General features: G+C 46.8%; 1 protein-coding gene across 6 annotated transcripts in view; it reads left to right on the plus strand.

The window, feature by feature from the left end:
- Nucleotides 1–19,058, plus strand: part of ELAVL3 (ELAV like RNA binding protein 3) — a 76,617-nt gene that overhangs the window by 45,977 nt on the left and 11,582 nt on the right. For all 6 annotated transcript variants that reach the window (XM_081845433.1, XM_081845435.1, XM_081845438.1 and 3 more), the window contains exons 3-5: nucleotides 12,135–12,238; nucleotides 14,129–14,282; nucleotides 18,805–19,030. In XM_081845433.1, the coding sequence (XP_081701559.1) occupies nucleotides 12,135–12,238; nucleotides 14,129–14,282; nucleotides 18,805–19,030 (484 nt within the window). The remainder of the gene's footprint in view (nucleotides 1–12,134; nucleotides 12,239–14,128; nucleotides 14,283–18,804; nucleotides 19,031–19,058) is intronic.

Genomic DNA, 19,058 nt, shown 5'->3' on the forward strand with positions numbered 1-19,058 from the left:
ATTGCTGGGATACAAGAGGGTCAGCATAGCATGGAAAGTACATTGGAATTGCATGAGGTTGTATTCTTAGGGTGCAAAACTAAGTTCCCTGGGAGGGTGTTCCAGGAACAGTAGGGTATAGTGGAGCTCTCTGCAGCTGGAGAGGGAGGTGCCTCGCTGTAGTAGCATTGCTCTTCTGTAAGCACCAGTGCTCCAGCGGTAGGTATGCTCCAGTTTGCCTTCATATTGATACCACTGGGAGGAAAAACACAAAACGGGTGGAGCAGTACAGGATGGCAGGAGAAAACTCTGCCCCCCCCCCGCCACCTTCTGGCATGAGCCCAGAGAGTTCTGAATTTGGTGGTTCTTGCACCACAAATTCATCTCCTCCTTGCCCCATTGGATTGTTCTGCCCAAGCCCAAAATACCCTGACTGCAAATTGTCTGTTCCTGACCTGTAGTCGTTTCATGGATGCAGAATGAATGTGGTCTCGCTGGAAACAGCAGCAAGTTGAAAGGGGCAGTCCAGAAACTTAGTAAGATACTTTATCAAATTTTTTTAAAAAAATCTCAAAAACTAGAAAGAGGGACTGGGTGGCATATTTTATAGCGAATTCCAGTCTTTCCCCCCTTTGGGGACTGTAATGTAGATTCCAGATTTAAATTCCTGAACTACAAACTTTGTCACAAGCAAGTTAGCAGGGAAATGTGTGTTTAGTTCCAATTAGTTGGAATGTTTCGATTGTGCACTTGGATGTAGCCTTTGTCACATGGAGGTGAAGATACCATTGTCATTCACTAGAAACCAACCTTCTTCAATGGGGGTGGGCCTTCTTCTTGCCCACTGAGTGTCAGAATATGGCTGTCTGTTGCGCTAGGGGCAAAATGAAACTTGCCATGGAAGATGCCTTGAAGCATTTCCCAACATTATTTGTGTGCTGTTTGATTTTTGGTCATTGTGGGTAAGCGGAGCTGTTGTTTGGAAAGAGGGGTTGGCTACCATCTGAGGCAGAGGTCCAGATGCTTCGCTTCTCAGCTGCTCTGCTTCCAGAAGCACCTGGTCACTTGTGGGCTGAACTCTCTGGTCTGGCATTGCTACTACTTAATTCCATAATAAGGCCATACTTAACCACCATTTGATTGAGGTTGTAGGGGGCGACTTGGTGTGCATACTGAGACCTGGGTGGGTGAACTGGGTGGGTCTGACCAACTCAGCTCTGCTACCTTGGGACATAGTACAGTACTAAGCCAAACCAGCGAATCTGGGTCTGTGTGTCACCATCGTCCATAGGACTTCCATCCCCTTTACCAAAAAAACTATTGATCTTCAGGTGGGCTTGGAGGACCATGCACCTGGTATTGGGCCAGGGGAGCATACTGGGAGTGTACCAACCACTTTTCTTCTGCCCAGCAGCCTCCCAGACTGAGTTGGCCAAAGTGATCTCTAGCATGGTATTGGAAGCCCTAGGTGACTTTAATATCCACACGGAGGCTGCTATAGAACTAACTCAGAACTTCATGGCCTCCACAGCCACCAGGGGGCTGTCTCAAATGGCCATCGGGCCAACTTACTGCCCTTAATTTACAGACTTAACCCAGAGTGATGTGAGGCGTGGCCTGAAGTTGGGGTGTGTGCAGGGCAAATCATTGTCATGGTCAGACCACCATCTGGTAAAGTTTGGACTGGTGATGGCAGTTCCCCCCTGCAACTGTGATGGGCCCATTTGGAGTTTCTGCCTTGAAGTCTGATGGAAACTGATGGATTTCTGAATGTTCTGGGGAACTTGGCAGCAGAGGCCGATGATCTTGTCCAAACCTTGGTTTCTATTGTGGAACGGTGAGATGAGACACAGCCTCTTTGGTGTTGTAGAACCCAGTATGCTCCCTGGTATTTGGAGGAGCTGTGGGCTATGAAACAGGCTGGACAAAGTCTAGAGCTCAAGCGGTGCAGAAGTTCCCTTGAGGGGTCAACCAAACACTTACTGTGCATCTTTTTTGCCTACAAGGCATTGAAGAAGATGCATTTTGTGCCTCAAGCAGCTCACCACTGGAGCTCTTCTGTGCAGTTTGGAACTGCTGACTCACACTGGAGCCCCTCAAGAACCTGCTTGAGACCAACTGGCTGCACATTTTGATGATAAAGTTGCTTTAACTCTGCATTTGTGGCAGGTTCCGATGGCCAAGCCTTGATGTGTGGTGAGATCACCTTCCACTTAAAGGTGCTTTTGGCTCTCTGCCCAGCCATGTTGTCCCCTTGATCCCTGTTTCTCTTAGCTTACTAACTCTAGCAATGGAGCTATGACTGGTTGGGTCCAGAGTGTGGTTAATGCTTTGCCGCATGTTGGGATGATCCCTGTCACTTTGGAGAAGGCGGTGGTCCAGCCAGTTCTAAATAAACTAGTACTGGACCCATTGGTTTGGACAAACTAGCTACCAACTAGCCACAAACCCCCCTTATTTAGGGAAGTTGGTAGATGGTTATGGTGGAACAAGTTCAGGCATTCATGGATAATACAGTCTTACCTTGGTTTTCGAACAGCTTAGTTCTCGAATGTTTTGGTTCCCAAACGCCGTAAACTGGAAGTGACTGTTACGGTTTGCGAACTATTTCTGGGAGCCAAACGTCTGATGGGGTTTCCACGGCTTCCGATTGGCTGCAGGAGCTTCCTACAGCCCATCAGAAGCTGTGCTTTGGTTTCTGAACATTTTGGAAGTCGAACGGACTTCTGGAACGGATTCCGTTCAACTTCCAAGGTATGACCGTACAGACACATTCAAATCAGGATTCAGACTTAGCCATGGGAACAAATTGATTGCCCTGATGGATGACCTTTATTGACAATGGGACAAGGGGAGTGTGAACTTCCTGTCACTCTCTCTTTCTCAATTTCTCTGTGGCTTTTTGATAGCATTGTGACCACGGTATTCTCCTGGAATGGCTCTGTTGGTTTATATTGTGTTACAGTGGTTCTGCTCCCTGCCTCTGTTCTGTCTTCATTTTGGAGAGTAGCACTAGACAAGGGTCAGCAATTTTTTCCAGCGGGGGCCAGTCTATTGTCCCTCAAATCTTGGGGGGGGGGGCGGACTATATTAAAAAAAAAATTAAAAATGAACAAATTCCTGTGCCCCATAAATAACCCAGAGATGCATTTTAAATAAAAGGACACATTCTACTCATGTAAAAACACGCTGATTCCCGGACCATCCGCGGACCGAATTTAGAAGGCGTCCTGAAAGCCACACTGTTTTGTTTCCAATGCTATTTAATATCTAAATGAAGCACTTTGGAGAGTGGTCATTAGCAGATTTAGGGCAAGGTGCCATCACTGTGCTGAGGACACTTAGCTCTGTTTTCCCATCACATCTGACTCAGAAGAGGCTGTGCAGACCCTGGATCAGTGCCCAGTTGCAGTGGTGCACTGGATGAGGAGAAATAAACAAAGTCTGACTCCGGGCAAGACAGAGCTCTGTGGGTGAGTGGCTGCCATGTTTGTGAACTTTGCCTGACCTGGACAGGGTTGCATTCCTTCTGAAGGGGCAGATATGCAGAATCCACCTTTGCCGCTGGAGACACAGGTGGCCCCAGTGGCTAGGAGCATCTTTTATCAGCTGAACTCGACTGCTGCAACCATAATTTGGGCACAGGAGTCCAGGTGTTGGTAATTTCAAGGCTGGACTAGTTCAGAATGTTGCAGCACGGTTGCTGGCAGGGGTGAGAACCAACCAGAAAATTATACTTCTGCTGAAAGATCTGCACTGCCTGCTGATTTGTTACTGGGCCAAGTTTGGGGTCTCATTTTTAAGTATACGAAGTTCTTAGAAGCTTGGAACCAGTTTACTCAGAAGAATCGCCTGGCTCCATATGGGTTTCTTTCTTTTTATATGTATAAAAAGGACCATGCTCTGGTCCATGGGGTCACGAAGAGCCGGACATGACTAAATGACTAAACAAACAAAAAATAAAAAGAATAATTTTTATTACTTTTACAAATACAAAGTTATAAACAGAGAATCAAAAAGTATATCCATATAAAGACATTCCTCTGAATCTCCGGACTTCCTCCCATCCCCTCCATGGGGTCTCGTTATAAACATTTAATACTGCATATTCTTCCATACTCCGATTTTTATAGATTTTTATATCAAACCATATTGTCCATGGTAATTGTTAAACTACAAGTGATATCAAAATCCTGCTAATGTTTCCATCTACTTACAGTGGTCTGCTAAATAACTTACAATTTTCCCCTATTCTTTTATAAAGCTTTTATCCTCTTGGTTTCTGAGTTTTCCAATCAGTTTTGCCATCTCGGCATAGTCCACAGCATGGACTATAGACCATATGTGGCTTCTTAATCATTTTGATCTGCAGAACTTGCACTTTTCCAGGGGCCCAGATGGTTGTTTCAAATTTATGAGGAGTTGATATTTTGGTGTGGCATCACCAATACTTTGGAACTCACGGCCTGTTGACACCCACCCCATACTGCTGTTTTGTTGTTGTTGTTGTTTAGTCGTTTCCGACTCTTTGTGACCCCATGGACCAGAGCACGCCAGGCACTCCTGTCTTCCACTGTCTCCCGCAGTTTGGTCAAACTCATGCTGGTAGCTTCGAGAACACTATCCAACCATCTCGTCCTCTGTTGTCCCCTTCTCCTTGTGCCCTCCATCTTTCCCAACATCAGGGTCTTTTCCAGGGAGTCTTCTCTTCTCATGAGGTAGCCAAAGTATTGGAGTCTCAGCTTCGTGATCTGTCCTTCCAGTGAGCACTCAGGGCTGATTTCCTTCAGAATGGAGAGGTTTGATCTTCTTGCAGTCCATGGGACTCTCAAGAGTCTCTGCTGTAGAGACATGCTAAATTTTTTTTTTTTAATTTCAGCAAGCCTATTCAGACATAAAACATAGCTACATATGCTTGTTTTAAAAAATATTTGCTTTCTCAGTGTATTGTTAATAAATATTGTATATTATTTCATATACACTGCTTGGAGATTTCTTTTTTATTGAGTAGTTTATATATTTTTTCTATCCCCCCCCCCTAAATAAATAAACAGCCATTGTGGGAATAACAGTTTGGATTGGGATTGTGGTGCAAGAAATGAGGACTTAACCCTTTCTCATCGATTCCATTTCTCTGATGTAAATTGCTCACCCCCTCCCCTCCCAAATTACTAATATACAAGCATCTAGGACCCTCGTACCTACGGGACCATCTCTCCTGGTATGCGCTGCGGAGGACCTTAAGGTCCATAAATAACAACACTTTGGAGGTCCCAAGCCTCAAGGAGGTTAAATTGGTCTCAACTAGAGCCAGGGCCTTTTCAGCACTGGCCCCGACTTGGTGGAATGCTCTGTCACAAGAGACTAGGGCCCTGTGGGATTTGACATCTTTCCGCAGGGCCTGCAAGATGTTCTCCCCTGGCCTTCGGCTTAGAATCACTCTGACCCCTTATATAGGATTTGGTATATAAATCTTAGTTTGGATTTTTTGCTGGCCCATGTAGGACCAGCATGGATAGCTGGCTCGGGTGAATATCTGAGGTTTCCTCCCTTTATGGTCTTGATCTATGGGCTGCTACTAAAATGAGGCTGCATTTTAAACTGTATTTTAAGCTGTGTTTTAATTAACCGTTTTTCCCCCCATTACGTTTTATTGTAATTTATATTTGGTGTTAGCTGCCCTGAGCCCGGCCCTGGCCGGGGAGGGCGGGGTATAAATAAATTATTATTATTATTATTATTATTATTATTATTATTATTATTATTATTATTCTACAACTAATGATGGTTCCAGGTGGGAGGGGAAAATTAGCATCAAGAGAATTGACATGGGAAGGGATTAAAAACCCTCCCTCCCTCCGCTTGCTACAGTCCTAATCGCCCCTGCAGCTGCTCACAGCCTGGGCAATCAAAATATGCTGGGAAATGCAAGCTATATCTCGTTTTGCCCTTAGGCAAATAGGGCAAAATGTAATTTCCACAATTACAGTTAACATTAATTCAGACACTGAAATCTGGGTATCTTAAAGCTGCTGTATCATGCGTTAAAAGTGATGAACCTTGGAGTTTCTATTAATAACATTTATCAAATTGGATATGTTATTTTAATTGTTTTTTGAGCTGTGCAAAACGTCAAATGAAATCTATTATTTATAGCACAGAGGCATATTTTGTCTGATCTCATATATAAAAATCTATAACTCTTGAGATTGTCCTCTGCAAGTGTAACATTTTGGTGATTTTGCAGTTTGAAGGCGTCTTCGGTCTGTGTCTGAAGGTGCAACTTTTGCTATGATGTCTTAACTTTTGTGAAGTCAGCAGCACAACGCTCATGGCACGGTTGATTTTAATATTAACGAATCAAAAAAGAAAATTGACAGAATCTTGTTAGAGAATTAAAAAGTGTCACACTACAATTTGCATTTTCTGTTATATGTCAGCGGATCTTACACATTTTTCTACTAAAACCCGTATACTGGTTTGTCTGCTTGCTGCAAGCCCCCACATTTTCTTACCTTAAAGCCACTGTGTGGAATAGAGGTGGGGGGACCTGATGGGATCTCAGCTCCTTTCTGCTCCAGCCTGCAAAACTGTCAGGCAAAGATGATGTGAGCTGTGGTCCCATCTGTGAGAGGCTCCCAGATTGAAACTCAACCATTGCCCTGGTTGTGATTGTTGTAAACAAAATCTGTCCTTCTTCCCTTATGGGGTATCCAGGAGCCCATATAGAGTCCTTAAGTGGGTTCCCTATCGGTAGGAGAAAATAACAGAGGCCAACCAGAGAATATTGAGAAGCAAAGCAGCTACGAAGCCTGATCTTTATTAAAGTTGTTGCAACAGGGTGCTCCCCTCACACGCAGGAGGAGGGAGGAAGACCCAGAACAAAGGTGTGCCTGCCCTTATACAGACATTTTAAATTCCCTGCTCTGGAGCTCAAGACCACCCCTCCATACATCATACATACATCACAGCAGGGGTGTAACCCAAGACCACCCCCCACAAACATCATACCACAGAAAAGGCAGTCTACAACAGAAATTTGAATGTTTTTTTCCTGTCTGCCAGGTTATCTGAGAATGCCTTATCTGATTGCCTCTCCCAGTAGTCTGGCCATTCCTTTGAGATGGTGATTACCCAATTCCTGAGACAATGGGAAGGTTCCCTCACCCCCTCCCTCCTTGCAGAGAAAACATTTGGTCAGTTTGGGAGTCAAAATGGTTTCAGGGCGGTCTCCCTGTGCTGCTCCAGAAATGTGGTCCCCATATCTATGTACGTGCTTGGTTGGTACATTTATGAACATTTATTATATATATATAAGACTTTAAATTTTTATTACATGACGTAAGCAAAGCTGCGAGGGGGGGGGGGCGGCGGTGATGTGCACGTAGTATTACTTGGAAGTTTTTGCTTAAGAGTCTGCAGCACTTTTTTAAAAAGGCAAACCACCTCTCAGTTTAAATTTCAGAATTTAAGCAGATGAGTAGGTTTCCTTTTCAGCATGTGAGGAACATTTCAGAGAATTCCCCCAGCTAGTCATTGTCATCAGCATAATCAAATGCTGAACTGGGTGGTCCTGTATCTGTCAGTTTGGCAGTGGAACAGGGCCACCTACAGACAGAATACTTTCTTCCTGCTTCCGCAATAGACTCCCCAGGTAGCAGCTCAAGGAGGACTGAGCCTGCATTGTAGCCTCCATCAATGCTGAGGATGTCAGCTGGGGAAAAGAAAAGGTGTGGGGAAGCAGTTGGCCTGCTTGAGGCCCTAACCGAGAGGTAAAGGTAAAGGGACCCCTGACCATTAAGTCCAGTCACAGACGACTCTGGGGTTGCGGCACTCATCTCGCTTTACTGGCCGAGGGAGCTGGTGTACAGCTTCCGGGTCATGTGACCAGCATGACTAAGCCGCTTCTGGCGAACCAGAGCAGCACACGGAAACGCCGTTTACATTCCCACCGGAGCGGTACCTATTTATCTACTTGCACTTTGACGTGCTTTCGAAGTGGTAGGTTGGCAGGAGCAGGGACCGAGCAATGGGAGCTCACCCCATCGCGGGGATTCGAACTGCCGACCTTCCAATCGGCAATTCCTAGGCTCTGTGGTTTAAGCCACAGCGTCACCCACGTGGGCCCTCCACACAAGCTCAGTGCCAGATTTATGTATAATCTAAACAAGCTATAGCTCAGGGCCCCACTCTCTTGAGGGCCCCCAAAAAAATTAAAGGGGAAAAAAACCTGGATGTACATTTCCAAAATATAAGATAAAAAAACAAATAAAATAAAACCTACATACAGCAACAACCGTTTTGTGTTGTGTAGGCTCCTTTGATGTAAGTACAGTGTTACCTTGGGTTATAGACGCTTCAGGTTACAAACTCTGCTCACCCAGAAGTAGTACCTCAGGTTGAGAACTTTGCCCAAGGATGAGAACAGAAATCGTGTGGCAGTGGCGCGGTGGCAGCAGGAGGCCCCATTAGTGAAAACGCACCTCAGGTTAAGAACAGACCTCCGAAACGAATTAAGTTCATAACCCGAGGTACCACTGTAATGGGCCCCGCCTGCTAGTCTACTCCCTAAAATATCACTGGTTTGCTCATTTCTATATATAGGGTGCCTACATTCTGCATGGACTGGTTGTATGGCAACATGTGCAAATGGCTTTAGATACCTATTAGGCCCATAAATTACCATATAGCATGTATTCAGTGCAAAAAAAACCAGCAACAATTTGTTGTTAGCAAAGGACAGCAGGACATATAAAGGGCCCCATTACCTTCAGTAACTGAGAGCCTCATCAAACCTAAATCTGGCCCTGCATACAACACACATGCTCTCACGCATACATACAGAAACACAGATCACCTTCCCCATTTTACACGCAGATACCTCCTCAGCATAGTGCTGCGATTGGTGCAGAAGCTTTAAGCCTCAGTAAGCTCACTGCTGCGGTGCGGACATTGCCCCGTTGCAACTTTGGGCTGGGTGGAGTGGGTTAAACCTCTCATCCTAGCTCAGTGTTGTGATTGGGGGGTGTTTCCAGTGGGGGGCTGGTGAGTCACTTCAAAGGGCTGCCCAGTTTGATCTGGCTTGTGGGTTCATTATATCTGCCCTGATGGTTTATAGCAACCTGGAAGTGGAGATTAAAGTCGGGGCATGCATGCAATGAGGTTTAAAAAAACAAGCATGATTCCCTTAATAATTACTTTATTGTTTATACCCTGCCCATCTTGCTGAGTTTCCCCAGCCACTCTGGGTGGCTTGTCTAAAAACATAATAAAAACATCAAGCATTAAAAACATCCCAATACAGGGCTGCCTCCAGATGTCTTCTAAAAGTCAGATAGTTGTTTATTTCCTTGACATCTGATGGGAGGGCGTTCCACAATGGGGGCGCCACTACCGAGAAGGCCCCATTAGCTAAAGTGGTGCTTCAGGTTAAGAACAGTTTCAGTTTAAGAACGGACCTCCAGAACAAATTAAGTACTTAACCCGAGGTAACACTGTATAGCTCAGTGTTTCCCAACCTTGGGCCTCCAGCTGTTTTTGGACTACAACTCCCATCATCCCTAGCTAGCAAGACCAGTGGTCAGGGATGATGGGAATTGTAGTTCAAAAACAGCTGGAGGCCCAAGGTTGGGAAACACTGGTATAGCTAACAAAGCAGCCAATACAGTCAGAAAACACTTTTCGCAATCTTGATGGAAAATTCACTGAAATAAAAAAACCCGGGTGCTGTCTTCTAAAAGTCAGATAGTTGTTCATTTCCTTGACATCTGTTGAGAGAGCATTCCACAGGGCAGGCGCCACTACCGAGAAGGCCCTCTGTCTGGTTCCCTGTAACTTCGCTTCTCGCAGCGAGGGAACCAGCAGAAGGCCCTCGGAAGAGGACCTCATTGTCCGGACTGAACGATGGCGGTGGGGACGCTCCTTCAGGTATATTGGGACAAGGCCGTTTAAGTGACCAAGGAAATAATGAACCGTTCCTCACACGCACCCTGGAACCCCTGCATAATCTCTGAACAGGTGGGAGGTCTAAACAGCAGCAGCCCAGAGGCCCAACACATTTTCTTTGAGTCCCCGCTTGTTTCTCTATTAAGGCCTTCTGGACTAGGGACTGTTACTCAAGAACTGCTGCTTCTATTAATAAGAGTCTGTGCCTTTCTGAAATTAAATGAGGCCCCCTCCGATCAGTAGCTTGATTTTTAGTAGTGCTTTTGTTAATGTTAATTTGTTGTCTAGTGCTCCTGTTAGCCCAAAACAGGATTCTGGGACTAGTTTCCAGATCACTCTCATTCTAATAGCCGATGGAAGGGTTGCTAGAGCTGAAACCAGTTTGTTTAAAAATACTCCTTCGAGAATTTATTAGCAAATGCTGACCATGGTCATGTTTCTGACACCCAGTTACATAATGATGTGAGACCCTCCTACTAGGGCTCTGGGACCTGAGTTTGTAGGTATTCTTAGGTTGTTGAGGATGGTTGTGTCATTGGCTGAAACATAAGGCGTGTTGCTATGCCCTCCTGAATTCGCCTATAGGGTGCATTGCCCCTAGACCATCGGCTTCCCAAACTTGCATCTCCAGCTGTTTTGGGACTACAGTTCTCATCATCCCTGACCACTGGTCCTGCTAGCTAAGGATGATGGGAGTTGTAGAACAAAAGCAGCTGGAGAGAGACCCAAGTTTGGGAAGCTCGGCTCTAGACCATTAGCTTCCACATCTGACTAAAGTGGATGAAAAGAACCAATTAAAAAATTGCATGCTGCCCCAAGACTGAACTACAGACAGGGTGTGGGAGAGCCAGTCTCTGAATATTTTTGGTTTAGCTAAAATGCTTGGTAGAAGCTGTCTTCTACCAAGTCAGAGCTTATCCACACTTAACCTTTTGCCCCACAATTTCTAGGGGCTTTCTTTGCAAAAACCTGCTCTTTACTGCTGAATCAGAGCAAACAGTGATTCAGGTTTTCCATGGAATGCCATTTGTTCTGATTCAGCAGTAAAGAGCGAGTTTTCTTGGGGAAAGGATGGGGGGGAGGGAATCAAAGTGCTTGAACCTTTGCCTAGAAAGCTCGGGGCAAAAGGAAGTCTAAATGAGCCCCCAGACAACTGGTCCAGCTATTCAGTAGTTTCAGCACTGATCGGCAACAGTTTTCCAAGCTTTTAGGCAGAGGTCTCCCAGCCCTATACAGAGGTGTCAGAGACTGAAATTGCAAATGAGGTGCTGTACCATGGTGCTATAGGCCTTTCCCATCTATGCACACCGTACTTGTGTGAATTTGATTGGACAACATTATATAATAGACAGGCACCATATCTGTTGTATTTTCGGTGGCCTGCTTGAAGACTCTCCTCTTCCAACGAGACTTTTAAAGTGCAGATCCTATCCAGTTTCTCTGTACTGGAATAGTTCTTAAGATGCTTTAATTGTTTGATCCCTTGTGTGTTTGTCACCCTAAGCTCCTTTGCAAGGAAGGACAGGGTGTAAGATTAATAAATATGTAAATACAATAAAGAAGCCATGGGTGGGGGAGAAAGTGTTTAACTTGTGGACCATTTTTCTGATCAAATTTTGCTCCCACCAAGCTGCTTCCTCACCTGCAGGATATAAATATCGGATCCCTGTATCTTCTCCCTTGCTTGAGAAAAACACAAGTGTGTGAGGGTCAGTTTGGGGAGGGGAAAGTGTTAGGCACGACTTTCCCCCATCTCTGCTGTGGTCAAATTTGCCACCCCCACACCTGCTTTTCAATAAGGAACCAAAAAACCCCAAACCATCTGGAGATGGTCCACAGCTCTCCTAAATCATGTCTTTTGTGGCCCCCAGGATAACTCAATAGGCCACACTTTGTATTCTGAGCAACGCAGGCAGGAGCTGAAGGAGTGAGGGGCACAAAATAATATACTGCAGTATTCACAAGATAGTTCTGAACCCACTGAAAAAACCCTTATATTCCAATTTTAACCTTTATATTCAGATGTTAAAATTGCATCAGACTTCAAGAGCTTTAAGCTTTCGTTTCAGCTCTTTTGAAAATGCTACCTTCACGTTAATTATTCACTTCCCCTTTGGTTTGAAATAAACCTCCCTTCTCCTTTTCTGTGTCTCTTCCTTCCTTCCTTGGCATCTCCTCCACTGTAACCTCTTTCCCTTCTTCCCCACCAGGGCAGAGCTTAGGCTACGGCTTTGTCAATTATGTTGACTCCAACGATGCTGATAAAGCAATCAACACGTTGAATGGGCTCAAACTACAGACAAAAACAATCAAGGTGAGGAGGGCTGGCGTGGGCGGGCAAGCTGCCCTCAAGGTGCCTTCATGAAAGGAAGGCCGGAATGGATATCTGAGTTCAGAAGGGGCATGGACCCTCTTTCCTTTCATGCACAGTTGTGTTTCACTGCCAGGGACTGTGCTGAGGAGGAATGGTGGGAGCCTCCCCCCCCCACTCAGGATCCTGAATCTTCCCAGCAGCCATGGGACAGTATAGATTTGGAACAATGGTTTGCAGAGGGGCATAGTTCAAAAGGCAGAAGTTGGGAAGAACTGGGTGATGAACAGCTAGGACAGCCTTTCTCAACCTGTGGGTCCCTAGATGTTGTTGAACTACAACTCCCATCACCCCTAGCTAGCAAGGCCAGAGCTCAGGGATGATGGGAGTTGTAGTCCAACAATATCTGGGGACCCACAGGTTGAGAACCGCTGAGCTAGGAGAAGAAGAACTGGGAGAGAGAGAGAGAGTTAACAGACTTTGTTTCGCTGGAAAGCATCCATCTGCTCAGCCCAAGGTCAAGGAGAGCAGATAAGGTGGCTGCTCAGAAAGCACAGTGGTTGCGAGATCAGGTTGCAAGGAGCAGAAGTGACTAGGGAGGAAGTGGGTGGAACCCTTAATTGGGAGCACTTTCACTCCGAGGAATGGATTCTTTGTTCTTTTGCTATGATCATTAAAAATTCTAACTGGTAAGAGACTCCTTTCACTTTGTTCTGTTTATCTACTGACGGGGGGGGGGGGGAGGAAGCCGAGTCCCTGAAACCTGACATTCACCCACTCAGGGCCTTCAGCACAGAATATGGGGTCATCCAGACATTCTTTTTGTTGTTGTTCCAGGCGTTTTCCCCAGAACTCACATTTTACCACTGAATTGGGGCAAATGGCAGACGGGGTTTTTTTTCAGACTGACGTTTGCAGTAAGACATTGATGTTCCCAGGGAAAGCGCTGGGACAAACAAACTGCTCGGACACAGAGCTTTAAAACCTGGACCTGTGCCTAGAAAAGTGACATGAAAGGATGTCTGGATGAGCCCTAAGCTATACATCTAATCAGGGTTTCCCATACTTGAGTCTCCAGCTGTTTTTGGACTACAACTCCCATTATCCCTAGCTAGCACCACCTGTGGTCAGGGATGATGGAACTGTAGTTCGAAAACAACTGGAGACCCAAGTTTGGGGAAACCCTGATCTCAACGAATCCGTGCAAATGATGGAAGGAGGCCAGAGTCTATGAAGGGGTGTAAAGGCAGAGTCTGGGTGGCAATATTGCTAGTATTGTTAATGATTATTGTTAAAGGTAAAGGTACCCCTGACCATTAGGTCCAGTAGCGGACGACTCTGGGGTTGTGGCGCTCATCTCGCTTTACAGGCCGAGACAGCTGGCATTTGTCCACAGACAGCGTCCGGGTCATGTGGCCAGCATGACTAAGCCGCTTCCGGCGAACCAGAGCAGCGCACGGAAACGCGATTTACCTTCCCGCTGGAGTGGTACCTATTTATCTACTTGCACTTTGACGTGCTTTCGAACTGCTAGGTGGGCAGGAGCAGGGACTGAACAACGGGAGCTCTCCCCCGTCATGGGGATTCGAACCGCCGACCTTCTGATCAGCAAGCCCTAGGCTCTGTGGTTTAGACCACAATGCCACCCGCGTCCCTCTTATTATTATTACCACACAATTAATATGCATGGCACTGTGAAAAGAGAAGTTCCTGTCTCAGGTTGCTTACAGAGGAAAAGGATGGGAGATGGATGTGAAGGTAGGCAGGGGAGGAATAAAGGAGGAATCCTTGGCTCCCCTGGAAGAAAGTGGAAGCTGCTGGGGTTGAAGTGGGAGGTGGAAACAGAAAGCTTTTTCTTGAGAGTGTTTGTAATTCTGCCCTCTTTGCCACCAGGTGTCCTACGCCCGGCCTAGCTCAGCCTCCATCCGTGATGCCAATCTCTACGTGAGCGGCCTACCCAAGACGATGAGCCAGAAAGAGATGGAGCAGCTGTTCTCGCAGTATGGGCGCATCATCACCTCCCGCATCCTTGTCGATCAGGTCACAGGTATTAAGAAGTGCATAAGTACCCTGCCACCAGTGCCACTGGTGGAAAAAGATTGCCAAAGGGACTTGAGCAGAGCAAGGAGAGGATTTATCATAGTCCTGGGGGTCCTTCAATCGGAGCAGGAAGGGTTGTGCCTAATTGGGCATGTGCCTATAATGCTATCATTGTAGGACATCATGTGCCTTTGCATGGGCTTGCGCTCTGATTTGCATATCCTTTCTATCGCACTTGGTACATGGGCTCAGGCCTTGTCCACACAGGCAAACAAAGGTTGATTCTTATGTTGAGGATCAGTGGAATTTTGCCCGGATTCCATATGCATTCTGCAAATACCCCAAAACACTCTTGCTTATACAGTGGAACCTTGGTTCTCGAACTTAATCTGTTCCAGGAGTCCGTTTGACTCCCGAAACCATTCAAAAACCAAGGCGTGGCTTCTGATTGGCTGCAGGAGCTTCCTGCACTCAAGTGGAAGCCTCGTCGGATGTTTGGCTTCCGAAAACTTACTTCTGGGTTTTCAGCGTTTAGGAGCCAATTTGTTCATCAGCTAAGCCGTTCGAGAACCAAGGTTCCATTGTATTGCCACTTTGCATTTCCCAGGGCTAAATTAATTGTAATCTGGGGCCTGGATTGAGCCTGGACACTCATTTTCCTCTTGCTCGGTGCCTCAAATTCTGTGATAATGTCACAGGTAGCAAGAAAGGCTTGGACTGAAGGGTATTGTGCATGGCATTTTTGCACGTAACACTAAAAAATGGAAAGTGTGAGTGCAGTCATGGAAAAAAAGGGGGGGATTAAAAACTCATGTGTTATACAGATGCGCTCAGCGGAGAGCCAAAATTGGCTGCAGTTTCTTGTTGAGTGTACGCACAGCAACAAATCTGGGTGTTTTTATTTTGCAATGTGTGGAATGGGACACATGCCTGTACAGTTCAACTCTATAGTTGCGTGTTCCTCTCAAAAAATCAGTATGTGCCAGACTTAAAATGAGAAAAGAATACACTATTACCCCTCCATAGATTTTTTCTCCATTATAGCAAGGTGGGAGGGCGGGGGGTGTACATAGTATTGGCTTTGCAAGCACAGATGCAAACCCAAGGACGTGTGCTAATAATAATCATAATAACAACATCATCATCAACGTACTTTTCGCTCCATAAGACACACTTTTTCCCTCCTAAAAAGTAAGGGGAAATGTGTGTCAGCGGCGTAGCATGGGTTGTCAGCACCCGGGGCAAGGCAAGTAATTTGCGCCCCTAACCTGCCGCCGCTGCCAGCTTCTTCTTGCTGCTGCCTGGGCTGGGGTATTTACGGTAAGGTAGCCATGGCGGCGGCAGCGGGTCCGTGTCAGGTGATCTGAGGCGAGTTGCCGCTGGCGCTGCCGCCCAAACGACGCCACTTGCCCGGAGGAGGAGGAGGAGGGCAGAGAGGCGAGGAAAATGCAACATGGCCCAGCAGCTGCAGCAGCGGCGGCGGGGCTGTGAGGAGGGGCTGCCTGGCGCGCCCTCCGTGGCACTGACGCGTGGGGACTGCGGCGAGCGCTGAGAGCTGCTGCCTGCCAGACGCCTTCAGCCCAGACGCACGCACAGCTCGTTGGTTCCGCGAGACATGGGGCTCTGCTACAGCCTGCGCCCGAGGCTCTTCGGCGACTCCGGAGGCGGCGAGCATGCCCCCCCAGATGTTGCGCCCGGTGCGGCCGGCCCCCCCATGCTACGCCACTGATGTGTGTGCGTCTTATGGAGTGAATGCAGGCGGGAGGCAGGCAGGAAAAGCCCCCAAGAGCTGTACACAAGCTCCGCGTGCTCTTTAAAGGGAGCGCGGCTCTTGCTGGCTTTTCCGCGAGGTGGGGGAAGAGACTGAGGGGCTGCCCTCTGTCCCTTCCCCCACCTCCCGCAAAAGCCAGCAAGAGCCGCATGCTCTTTAAAGAGCCGCGCCTAGCGTGTGTGCGGCTCTTGGGGGCTTTTCCTCCTTGGGGAAAAGCCCCCAAGAGCTGCAAACATGCTCCACGTGGCTCCTGAAAGGGAGTGCTGAGCAGAGCCTGGGATGAATACAGACTCTGCTCAGCGCTCCCTTTAAAGAATATTTTTTTTCTTGCATTCCCCCTCTAAAAACTAGGTGCGTCTTATGGTCAGGTGCGTCTTATGGAGCCAAAAATACAGTAGTAATAATAATTATTATTTATACCCCATCCATCTGTGGGTTTCCCCAGCTACTCTGGGCGGCTCCCAACCGAATATTAAAAACACAATACAGCATTAAACATTAAAAACTTCCCTAAACAGGGCTGCCTTCTGTCGCCAGATGTGGCAAGGACCGCTAGCTTTAAAAGATGGCTTTAAAAGGGGGATTGGAAGAAGTCTACCAAAAACTGTTGGTTGTGACTCTAATACAAGTTGCTCTGGTGGAGACAGCACTAGAGAGCTGTTGCCTTCAAGCCTTCTTTGTGTACTTCCTGGAAGGACTTGGTGGCTAGTTTTGGAAGCAGGATACTGGGCTAGATAGATCTGCTTCATCAGCAGAATCCTTACAAGTTCTTATGAAGCAGCCATACACAGATGGAGCAGGTTTTAAAAAAGAGGACACCTATTAGGATCCTCCTCTGAAGTAAGTACAGGCATAGGCTGCACAGACTGTCTTTTAGAGTGCATTATGGCACTCTACATTATGGAATGCATACATTTTTTAAAAAACAGAAATATTGTCCATTCTCCTGTAGGGGAGAAATGTGATTCTGTGTGGGTTGTCACAGCCCATCTCACCACTGGCAGGAAGTAACCTTTTATTTGGAGAATATACACGGGTGGTGCTGTGGGTTAAACCACAGAGCCTAGGACTTGCCGATAAATAGGTACCGCTCCGGCAGGAAGGTAAATGCTGTTTCCGTGCGCTGCTCTGGTTCGCCAGAAGCGGCTTAGTCATGCTGGCCACGTGACCCGGAAGCTGTACGTCGGCTCCCTCGGCCAATAAAGTGAGATGAGCGCCGCAACCCCAGAGTCAGTCATGACTGGACCTAATGGTCAGGGGTCCCTTTACCTTTACTTTACCTTACCTGGGGCAGTGACAACACCTTTATCCCCAGTTCCACCTCTTGTGAACCACCCGTAGGCACGGCAAAAGAGAAGAGACAGGAATGCTATTTTGGAAGGCATTTTTTCCTTTGTTTGTTTCTTGATCCCCTTTCTGCTCCATTCTGCTGCTCCTAGCGGGTTTTCCTTTTCTCCTGGCTCCAACCACTTCATTGGAGATGTGATAGGAGACATTCCTAGTATACCTGGACCCAGAGGATCATCCATAGTGGGGAGTACACCAAGAGGAAAATCAGAGTGTGGTTGCTATGTAACTAGGGAAGGGAAATGGGGAGGAGAGACTCTCCTGTCACCCCAAGTATGTGGAGGTACAAATAATGTGAAATTCTGTAAGAATTCCATCTGCTTTTTCCTGTTTCTAAAGCACTTAGGGCACCCTTGCTTGGTCCCCAGAATCAGCACCTTTCTAACTCTTTGTAAGCTCGAACTGTAAACTCTCCATCCCAGTAGGGCTTATTTCTCCATCCCTTTATCCCATCTCTTCCATGATGCTGCTGTGTGTCTGGGAGCGCAGAGCTCAACCCTAGAACATGTCAAGCAATAAGTCAGAAATCACGGCTTTCTACATATGTCAGGTGCTCTTCCTCCACTGAGTAGCTACACTGATCCATACTACTTATGGGAAGGACTTCAAGCTGAGACTGTGTGGGTGCCAGGCTCCCCATAACTTCTTAGAAGTTATTGAATTCTCATCTGTATTGTTTGGAAGGTTTCAAAAAATCCCTTTCCAGAACAGATTCTGTTCGTGTAATAAGAAAACACCAGATACAATACACCACATAATTTTGGACTGCCCTTTTCTCGACACCCTTCGCAGAGATCTCCTAGTGAATCCCACACAGCTCAAAATATTGACTTGCAAGGAGTCTGTAATCCAATATTTGTTGAGGGATGATACTTCCAAAACTACCAAGATTATTTCGGGGTACTTAGCTGAGATATTTAAAGCTTAATCTAAAGTCTGATTTATCCAATGGTGGCTATCCAGTCTTTTATATATTGTATGTGTTTCAAACATTCAGGGACACTAAAAAGGAAAATTAAACAGATGTTACAAAGAATGCAAGGTGCTAGGGGAAAAAATGCAAGAAGTGTCTGTCTTCAGATGAGTGATATAGTCAAACCTCAGCTCTCTTTTGGAACATTTCGGCTCCCGAACGCCAAAAACCCAGAATGAAATGCTCCGGTTTTCGAACATTTTTTGGAAGCTGAATGTCCGACACGGCTTCCGGTTGAGTGCAGGAAGCTCTTGCAACCAATTGGAAGCCGCGGCTTGGTTGTCGAACATTTTGGAAGCCAAACGGGCTTCCGGAATGGATTACATTTGACAGCCGAGGGTTGACTGTACCATACTGTAGCCCCACATTATCAACAAAGCAGGTGCCCTCACCAGCATTCATACGACACCCATGCCATTCTGACTCCTACTCTTCCAGGTGTCTCTAGAGGAGTCGGTTTCATCCGCTTCGACAAGAGGATAGAAGCTGAGGAGGCCATCAAGGGGCTGAACGGGCAGAAGCCCCTAGGCGCCAGCGAACCCATCACAGTCAAGTTTGCCAACAACCCCAGCCAGAAGACAGGACAAGCTTTGCTCACGCATCTGTACCAGACCACAGCTCGGCGGTACACGGGACCTTTGCACCACCAGACTCAGCGATTCAGGTGAGACACCTTCCCCTCTCCTCTGCTG

This window comes from Podarcis erhardii, assembly GCF_964252035.2.
Source record: "Podarcis erhardii genome assembly, chromosome: 17".
Classification (NCBI taxonomy): domain Eukaryota; kingdom Metazoa; phylum Chordata; class Lepidosauria; order Squamata; family Lacertidae; genus Podarcis; species Podarcis erhardii.